Source organism: Seriola lalandi, unplaced genomic scaffold (assembly GCF_002814215.2).
Source record: "Seriola lalandi dorsalis isolate HSWRI2012SDOR001 ecotype SW California unplaced genomic scaffold, Sedor1 jcf7180002054665, whole genome shotgun sequence".
Taxonomy (NCBI): domain Eukaryota; kingdom Metazoa; phylum Chordata; class Actinopteri; order Carangiformes; family Carangidae; genus Seriola; species Seriola lalandi.
The window spans coordinates 1-10,165 of record NW_019525218.1 but is presented as its reverse complement, the minus strand read 5'-3'; the positions used below and the strand labels follow the sequence as shown (position 1 = coordinate 10,165).

General features: G+C 39.3%; 2 protein-coding genes across 2 annotated transcripts; one reads left to right on the top strand and one right to left on the bottom strand.

Annotated features, from left to right (window-relative positions):
• The first annotated feature begins 94 nt into the window (after window positions 1–94).
• LOC147818258 (low affinity immunoglobulin gamma Fc region receptor III-like) lies at window positions 95–1,759 on the top strand. The gene is made up of 3 exons (XM_087177949.1): window positions 95–152; window positions 1,140–1,397; window positions 1,491–1,759. The coding sequence occupies exons 1-3, from the start codon at window positions 95–97 to the stop codon at window positions 1,757–1,759; spliced, it is 585 nt and encodes a 194-aa protein (XP_087034075.1).
• Window positions 1,760–6,490: 4,731 nt separating this feature from the next.
• LOC111665995 (butyrophilin subfamily 3 member A2-like) lies at window positions 6,491–10,089 on the bottom strand. Its single transcript, XM_023421172.2, has 5 exons — window positions 9,719–10,089; window positions 9,182–9,523; window positions 8,669–8,950; window positions 8,184–8,303; window positions 6,491–7,931 (listed from the first exon to the last, which is right to left on the bottom strand). The coding sequence occupies exons 1-5, from the start codon at window positions 9,804–9,806 to the stop codon at window positions 7,387–7,389; spliced, it is 1,377 nt and encodes a 458-aa protein (XP_023276940.1). The 5' UTR covers window positions 9,807–10,089; the 3' UTR covers window positions 6,491–7,386.
• Window positions 10,090–10,165: the final 76 nt, after the last annotated feature.

Below are 10,165 nucleotides of genomic sequence, written 5' to 3'. Positions count from 1 at the left end.
CAAAAATATTTAGTTAATGATACTAAATGCATTGATGTGGTTGATGCACAGTCTACTGATCCACTCATCGAGCCAATATCTTGTCTCTCCAGCGATGAACGTGTTGTTGCCGCTGGCTGCACATCTTCACTTCAGTTATTCTCAGACAGCTGGTAAGTCGCAGTTAGACGACCAATTGTTCTTTCATAAACATATTATTCTGATGATAGTGTAACCCTGCTCGGTAAGAAATGAAAAAGCTTTTAGGTTTCTGTTACCATATTATATATAGTTGGATGTAGTTTTATTAGCAAAAACAATCGGGACCAAAATACAAAACTGCTGGAGTCAAGAAAATTTCTGACCAACAAAAAGAGGCATGGACCAAAAAGGTTGAGTAGTTTCGATCTGCTCTTCTCTCCAGAATACTGTAACTTGTACTTGAACCATTTAGTGTTTAATGTTAATTACATTAAAAATGAGCCATAATTTTAATAACAAGTCATTAGAAAACAGTGCAAAAGGTAAAAAGCCTCACTTTTTCTGTTTCCAACACGTGGCCAACACAACCCACATCTGACCCTGTAACAATGAGGACAATTAATGCCTCAGCACTTTGAATTTGAATGAGAACGATCAGCATTGAATGGAAAACAGGGGAAGCTTGATTTTAATTTCTGATTTGATTCTCTTTCCTCTTAATTCTTCCTGTTGCTGACCAACTCTCCATTTTAATACTCATAAAAAAAACCAAAAAAGATCCTATCACTTGTTTATTGAAGTGATGTCCCAAAATGAGAAAAAAATGAAACGAGTTTTACGATAATTTTAATATTTTTAAAAAGCCTTTTAAACATTTTAAAAAATTAAGATTTTTATTATTTATATATATATTTTGCACCTTTTCGTCAAAATTGTGCTGTTTAGCAAATCATTTCTCGGACCACTTACAATATTTTCCTGGCCCACAGGTTGGGGACCACTGGTATAGACAATCAAAAATAAAGGCGTTTTAAAGTTTGACCTTAAAATAATATGTTTTCTAAGACTAATATGCATCAGAGCAGTTACACTCAATACGTTTTATGTCGGTATGAATTTTTTTCTTTTTTCTTATAGTGCAGTTAATCCATTTTATTGTCTGATTGTCTCCGGTGAAGCATTTCCTCAGGTTGTTCCAAACAGACAGCAGCACTTTGAACATGAGTCCATTGTTGTCAGCTGTGAGGGACTGGAGGAACTGACTGGATGGAGAGTGTTGAGGAAAACCAAAGAAGTTGTTAGACCATGTGCTTTTACCTTGGAGACATCATCAGGACCGTGTGAAATCAAAACTCTCTATAGATCAGACAGTGCAGAATACTGGTGTGAGATGGAAAGAGTGAAGAGGAGCAACACTGTCAACATCACTGTCACTGGTATGCAAATATTAAAACAATAAAAAGTTTGTAAATGTAAACATCTTTTTCAACGTAAAACACAAGAAATGTTTCATAACCTGTGTTGTTCAGCTGGTTCTTTGATCCTGGAGAGTCCTGTTCTTCCCGTGATGAATGGAGATAATGTGACGCTGCGATGTACAAAGAAACACTCTGACGACGACAACAACGAACTCACGACTTCATTCTATAAGGATGGTGTGTTGCTGGGGGGCAGTTCCACAGGAAACCTGACCCTCCACAGCGTCTCCAGGTCTGATGAAGGACTCTACAAGTGCAGCAGCTCTGGAGCTGGAGACTCAGCCGAGAGCTGGCTGATTGTCACAGGTGAGAGACACTGATGGTTCAAACATGAATAAATCATGATGCTTTGTACCTTGCTATTGCAAATTTAAAGCAAACACTAACCTGTAAATGCATTAAACCTACTTCAGGTTGTAGCTTGGTACGGACTTACGATTGACCTAAGTCACAGAAATATCACATGTTCATTAAAGTCCAAAAACCATCTCAGTGTAGTTTTACATCTCCTCTCTCAGGCTTCTCTCTGGAGCTCTAGTAACAACAGGTCGGTGAGCCAATCAGAAGAGAGGAGGCTCTGAGCCTCTCTTCTGACTTGCTGACTGTTTTATGAGTGATCCAATAAAAATTAAGCAGATTTCAGGTAAAAACACTCAGAGAAACCAAATCCTGCAAGGTTTGGATGGTGGGTCCAGGTGGGCGGGGCTTGGTGACTGCTTTGTTGTGACATCACAAAGTTCCAGAAGTCCTGACGGCTGGTTTTAAGGCTCAGTTTCTGAATACAGGCTGTGTGCATTTCTCTGTGGACTGAGGCTTTGATACTTTCACAGTATTAATATAGAAGCTAGAGCTGATCTATAATCACACTACACATGGACACAGACCTTTACACTGGAGGAGCTTTCAGAAATTGAAACAGCAATTTTATCAAATGTTTTGTTGTACATATTAAGTATAAAAAGCATGTATTTTACAGCATTAGGATCATGTACATATACTGTTATCTTTCCAACAGCTCATGAAGATCCTCAGCCTGCGTCCCTTCTCTCCCAGCTGTATCTGCTGGTCAGCATCGGTATCAGTGTTTCATTGTTGTCTCTGCTGCTGTTCCTGGGAGTACTTCAATGTCAGAAACATGAAACGGCCACCAGAGGTGCGGAGACTAAGAATAAAGAAACCACTTCAAATTGTAGAATGTGATAATTGTGACAAAAACAGATTGTTCAACATGTGTGATGTACATGTTCCTGATGGCCATTAACCTTTGAACTTATCTTGTTTGATGTACTTTTCGGACAGGTGCCTCAACCTCTCCTTCCTCCCAGTGCTGCTCTTTCCCACAGACAGGTGAGGAACATCAACCAGCTTCTTTCAATTTGACTGTAGACAGAGTCTTCAGAAAGTTTTCAGATGCCTTCACATTTTGCACACGTGACTCTGTTGTAGATGTAATTGATGAGTTTGCTGCACAAGGCCCATTAACTAAAATGTCAACTGAGAGAGAGAATCAGGAGGGAAAAAAGAAAGAGGGACATTTTTAAATCACTATCTCCCAAATTCTTGACACCAAACTTTATATCGCCACATTTCAGTGAGTCTCTTTCATCACACAGTATAAACCTTTATGTTTCAGTGTCTGCAGCAGCCAGCATGGCTGAAGAAAGTCAGACAACATATGCTGCCATCACAAAACCCAGGAAAGAGAAAGGTAATTGACGTGACACAGAAAAGCAGAATGCAATGTGGAACACCTTCAATTAGGTAAAAAAAAATATAGATATATATATATATATGTATATATATTGCCAGTATTAAAGGTGACCTCCCTTCAGTTGAAGCTCGTAGCAGTGCACATGAACAGTCATTGCTTTAGTGTTGCAACCAGAAAATGGTGAAAACCACTGCATGTAGACCTGAAAACAAGGCTTTACAATAATCATCTCTGGATGAAAAGTCACATTTTTTAATAATGTTACATAGGTGAACCCACATGTCTGAGCACCACACAATGGCTATACCGTATACTCTACATCTCCCATAGAAACATGACATTATAATAAAGTATAACAAGGACACAAGAAGAACTGGTGCAGGACACAACCAGCTCGATATTTTAATGTGCAGTGATGTATTTAGTGTCTGTCTCAGCCTTTTAGTAACTCATACTCTCCGTAGTTTGACATTATCTTGCACTTTCTCATTGCCTATAGATATAAACCTGATGCTTGTGTAAATTGTATTTTATTATGTTTCAGTATCTGCAGGGGACAGTGTGGCTGAACAATGTCAGGCAACATATACTGTCATCACAAGACCCATGAAAGTGAAAGGTAATTTGGTTGTCACTTAGAAAAACCAAATGATCATAAAAAAAAAAAACAGATAACAAAGTGAAACTTCTGGCCCAACATAGGCCCGAGTTTGACCCATATACTTCCACATCTGGGTGGAATCCGGCTGTTATCCTTCAACATTTACTTTAATTGGTTCAGATTTGGAAATAGCATCAGACAATCATGCTGTACTGTAAATGGGCCAGTAGAAAACAAGCAAGTATGGGCCGGATTTGTTTCGCTATCTGGAAAAGCTATTAAATGAAAAATATATGACCCAGTGTTAAAGTTGACCTCCCTTCAGTTGAAGCTTGTAGCTTTTAAACGGTTGTTGCTTTGGTGTCACAAACAGAAAATGGTGAGAACTACTCAACTGATATTTATAGAACATTCTTGAAATGACTTTAGACTGTGTCAGTTTCAGAAGCTACAGACGCGTTCATGAATTCAGCTTCTTTTTTAGTCTCAGACAAAAACCACGTGAGGAACCCACAGATGGAAACTCGTAGATGAGTCCCACAGTTCAGAAACTCTTATGTTGGCTGTGAAGCAACAATGCAGCCATCTATCACATTTATTTTTACCACGTACTCTAAACCATGTAGCAGCCTCGTTAGTTGTGCGGTGAGTGAGCAGGTGCACCGGATTTTATAAATGAACAATGGGGCCAGTCTCATAATCAGGTAACTCAAGTACTAAAGTTTGACCCTCAATTTCTCACAGATAGATTTTATTCTAGATGCACCTTTGTAACAATAAATAAGAAAGGAAGTAATGTGAACTCATGAAATTATGTAAAAATAGCATGCACATCCAAGTGCATTTCGTCATGTCTATGTAATGTCATTTTGAGCTTTTCACGTCATTTACAACCATTGTGGTCAGGGTTAATTTTAGGGGAAGGTTTAGAGGTCGGGGTTATCGGGAAATTCTGTAAATTATTCACACACCATTTGGTGATACCAGGGTGCAGGACGAGACTAAATGTATTTGCCCAAATTGTGAACAGATGGAATACAGCAACATTTTGAAAAATTAAATTTGAAAAATATTTCAAATTTAAAAAAGAGAGGGTGAGTGTATTATAATCACAAGAAATGGTAGATAACAAGTTGTTGTGACAGGATCAAATGACTAAAGAAGAGTAAAGCTTTTTTAGAATGAATAGTATTCCCCTACTTCACTGCACAAAGTCGGTGAATTGCTTATTTTTAAATCGAATATTAATTAGGGTATCATCTGCATAATGACGATTTAAAAACACAATTAAGCACGCTGAGTCTCAGGGAACAAATTGAGTACAAGTCAAAAGTTCAGATACAGTTTCTTATTAAGTGTATCCAAACTTTTGACTGGCTCTGTATTTAATAGAAAAACAAATGGGACAATAATTAAGCCGTGTGGTACCCCAGATACAAGAAGCAGGAGGCAATCAGACAAAACTAGTCAGTAATTAAATGCTTGTTTAATCATGTATTTATCTCTGTCTCAGGCTCTCTAAGCGTCTCTCCGTCAGATAAGGAAAACTCCTTGCATTTACCTGTTTACCACACCTTAAGCCTGGCTAGGCCTTAACAATTACACCCACCATGAAGAGGTAGGCTAATAACATCAGAGCATCACTTCATCTGCCTCTCTTCTTACCCTGATGCGCCCATCACTCTCGAACAGGATAAATCTGGACTCATCAGACCACATAACCTTCTTCCATTGCTCCAGAGTCCAATCTTTATGCTCCCTAGTAAATTGAAGCCTTTTTTTGTGGTTTTCTTAAGGCTACACAGCTATTCAGTCCCAATCCCTTGAGTTCCCTTCGCATTGTGCGTGTGGAAATGCTTTTACTTTCACTATTAAACATAGCCCTGAGTTCTACTGTTGTTTTTCTTCGATTTGATTTCACCAAACATTTAAGTGATCGCTGATCACGATCATTCAGGATTTTTTTCCGGCTACATTTCTTCCTCGAAGACGATGGGTCTCCACTATCCTTCCAGTTTTTAATAATGCGTTGGACAGTTCTTAACCCAATTTTAGTGGTTTCTGCAATCTCTTTAGATGTTTTCTCTGCTTGATGCATGCCAATGATTTGACCCTTCTCAAACAGACTAACATCTTTTCCATGACCACGGGATGTGTCTTTCAACATGGTTGTTTCAGAAATGAGAAGCAACTCATTGCACCAGTTGGGGTTAAATAACTTGTTGCCAGCTGAAAGATAATCGCCCATGCAGTAATTATCCAATAGGAGGCTTGTACCTATTTGCTTAGTTAAATCCAGGTGGCGACTTTTTTTTTTGGCCAGGCAGTGTAGATTTCAGCTTTTACTGTAAATGAAACATTCACAATTTTGAGATTTCTCTCCAAAACAGAGCCAGGAGTGTCCAGCTGCTCAGCAACAGCACTTTGGTCTGCAGGTACAGAAGAGGATCCCTTCTATTATTCAATCGATTAGTCACGACTGAGGGTAATTCTGGTCTCCAGCGCCTCTTTGCTCTATGTTAACGCCATCTCTGCTTTGCTATAGAGAGAAAACTTTTTATATTTATGAGGAGTCTTAATTGATCTTAATAAGATCCAGATTTTATAATTCAAGTTAAAATACAACCACCTTTACAGCTATAATCTTAGTGTCTTATGTGTGTTGCAGGTTTCTGAGAGCAGAAACATCTGACTGAAGTTCTGTTATGTGTGCAAAGGGGGAGGACGACCACAGAGCTGTTACATTAATGCAGGACTCTTTAATGAACGCAGGCTCTCCAAAATATTCTGATCTGTTACAGTTTTAATCGCTTCCATTGCAGAAGGAAAAACAATGGCACATTTCTGTGTTTATAAGAAATAGATTGAGAAACATTTAATTATATTGGAGGTTATGTAAATGTGTAAAGAATAAAGATGTTTATTCTTAATTAATGACAACGTGTGATTTATTATGCAGCAGAAAAGACCTGAAGAGTTTCAGGTAACTCGAAGCATCAGTGTCTATTTGAAGAGGTGGAGGTTGAAAAGTGGTTAAAGTGGCCGCACTGTGTGACACCTGTTAATGTAATAAGGACCTAAAATGGCAAACCAACAACATCATGTCAGACTATGGTAAGAAAAGAATCACACTGTCAAATACACCTTCCCCATGTGAACTAGTGAAGGAGGAGGATAAATACAGTTGTATTTGAATATGTCTCAAGACAATGTATCACATAAATCATGTGCTATAATTGACCATGTGAAAATTGATTACTATCATGTGAATAAAGTGTGTTACATAATAAGTATCATGCAACATTTTCCTTAACAAAACATTAGTGAACAATGAGATAAAAACTTTCAGAACTATTGAATTAACTGAGAAACATTTCAAGCACAACACTGCCACCCAGTGGCCGAACAAATTATGAAACTGTCCAGTAATAAAACAGTTAATACTGTTTTGTATGATTATTGAGATGGTTGTGATGGAATGTTTCATAGATCTGTATTAAATTATCTCTAGTTTTATCAATCTGAAGCATTTGAGGACTTTTTATTAGTCTTCAAATGTGTCATCCCGTCTCTGCTTCAGCTGCTGCTGTGGATTTCTTTTCTGGCAGCTGAAATGATTGAGTTTGTATTGATCCTTATGACAGACTGCCTCCGAGTGTCTTCTGTCTCTGCTCCTTTATCTCCTCCAGTTGTTTATCAATTTTTTCCTCAAGGTCGACTAACACTTTCTTCTTCTCCGTCAATATAGTGACCCCACAGATTACTGAATTTAACAATGCGTCTGTTTCCTGCTGCATTTTCTTCACTGTGTCAGGATTTGTTTTGGTGTCAAGACACTTGTTTTCATCCAGAGTTTCCTCTGTTGGTGTTAGCAGCTGACTCTGCTTCTCATCGCTCTGTTTCTCAGCCTCATCCAGTTGAAATTCAAATTCCAGGATCTGGTTCTCCAGATTCTTCTTGTGCTCCATTAAAAAATTAACCACCCCCACCACATCTTTGTGTTCATCTTCAAGTTCTTTTAACTGTGCATTGAGGTTTGCTTCTCTCTCTTCCAAATCCTTGATTTTCATGCTCTCTGCCGAGACATGTACTGTTTCTCTTTTTTCATCAAACAGAGCGTGGCTTTCTTTGCAGTTACTTGAAGTTCCTGTGGTTGTTGAAGTCGTACATCTGTTTCCTGCTGTAAAGAAACAGTATAAAATTAAGAATTCAGAGATGAGTATGCTTGTGATGGAAGTGCATTCAGATCAGAACAGGAATACAGTCTCTACCATGTTCAAACCAACATGTTCAGGTTCTCAGATCATGTACCACTAACAACTTCTAATCATTGATCCATGAACATTTCTTTATGTTTTATCACTGTCTCTAACAGGAAGCTGTGAAACTCTCCTTGACATTTAGAAAGAAGCAAAATGAAAGACAGACTTACTTCTGTGTTGCCGTCTCCTTTTCCACACAACAAAAACAAGTGCAATAATGACCATGACGACCACCGTCAAGCCGATGGTGATGTGAACAGCAGATCCAGACGAGGTGTTGAAGAAATCACCTGACATGATCAAACACAGAAGTTAGATCTCAGCTATTATTTTAGGTTAAAACAAGTGTTCATATTGTGACGTCATACATTCCCTCCCGCTGGCTGCAGCAAGGACTACAACCCGTCATTGTTTCCAGCAAAAGACTACAAAGCCCATAGTCAGCGGTGCAGCCAGGACAGTGGGCGCTGCCCAGCTGAATCTAATGAGCTGATTTCTTTAGTGAGAAAAGACAGAAGTGAAGAAACTAAGAATAAGAGGGACAGAATACAGATACCTGTTTTGAGAAAAATAAATATACTGAATTCCTGCACCCACGCCTCAAGTGAGAAGAAAAGCTCACACGACATCACAATACGAAGACTTTATTTTCTACCTGGAACATGAATCTGTATCTCTCTGGTCTGGTTGATGATCTTCTGTTGGACTCTACAGGTGAAGCTGTTGCTGTGTCTCTTCTCCACAGTCACTCTGCTGCTGACAGTATAGAGGTCATCAGGACCTCTGACCGTCTCTGTAGGTCCAGCAGAGAGCAGCTTCCCCTCACCGTCCAGCCACAACAGCTCAGGCTCTGGATACCAGCCTTTAGACTCACACTGCAACACCACCCCATCATTCTCAGTCCTCATCAAGCTGATGATAAGTGAGGAGACTGCACCTAATGATGAAGGGAATAAAGACGTAGTCTAGATTAAAACACATGGACCAGTTTGTATAATCCAGGCAGAATTAACAGCTGCCATTTAAACTGGGACAATGTTCTGATTTGTTGAATTGGGAAAAGGAATAAATGAATAAAAGGGAATAAAAAAATGTTGAATGTGGTTCCACAGATCAACTGTCACTTTGAGGTTCTGCCCTGTGAAGTCGGTGTCATGTCTCCACTCACCAACAACAAGCTTTACACTAGACTCTCTGTTCAGAGTTGGAATGAAGCATCTGTACGTTCCCTCATCAGACAGTTTCACTCTGGACAGTTTCAGTGAAACGTCTCCGAGCTTCAGTTTGTTGACGGACACTGACGTTCTCCCCACGTAGGACGGGTGTTTTTTATTCTCCAGTTCCACACCGTCACGCCACACATGCACAAATCTGGGACTCAGGTCAGGTCTCGTCCACTCCACTGTCATGCTTGAAGCGTCCTCGGCAGGTTCCAGGTGGCATGGCAACACGACGTCATCACCAACAGCTGCCACTATTGGCTGAGATGGACCAATCACCTGAGACTCACCTGGAAAGAAATGTTAGAGTGCAAGCGGTCTGCATTTGAGACCGTCAAAAACATGTGCATGATGAATCACGTTCAGAAGACCACGCACACGTCCTACATCTTTTACGGTCACTTTATGTCTCTGTGTCATTTTGCATCACTTTGTAGTCGTTGTGACTCTTGAATGTCTCACACCCAGCAGCATTAAGGAGTTACCTTCGCAGCGACGTGTTAGGAGAACCAAGACGAGGGTGTGATGGAAAACCAAAGCGCCGATGGCACCGAGTCCTTTCAGGTGAAGCATCTTGGAGTTTTGAACTTTAAGGAAAATGTTGATCCCCAGAAAGGACAAATACAATTTAATTGAGTTTATGCAAAAAATAATCTGTTATCCTTTTCAGTTTAATGCAAAACAATAAGTGGTGAAATTACCATTTTTCATTTTGTTTTTTTATGGTAACTATGGATACATAAACAATAAGAAACAGTTGTCAATGAAATTTTTGTATCTCATAAAACAGCACGTAGAGTCACACTCACATGAGCAAAGTTAGACAGGTGACAGGTTTTTCACATGTGACCTGTCACCTGTCTAACTTTGCTCATGTGAGTTAACATCCTGTGTTTTCTTTGTTGAGCTATTTTTGACTGACATTATTTCTG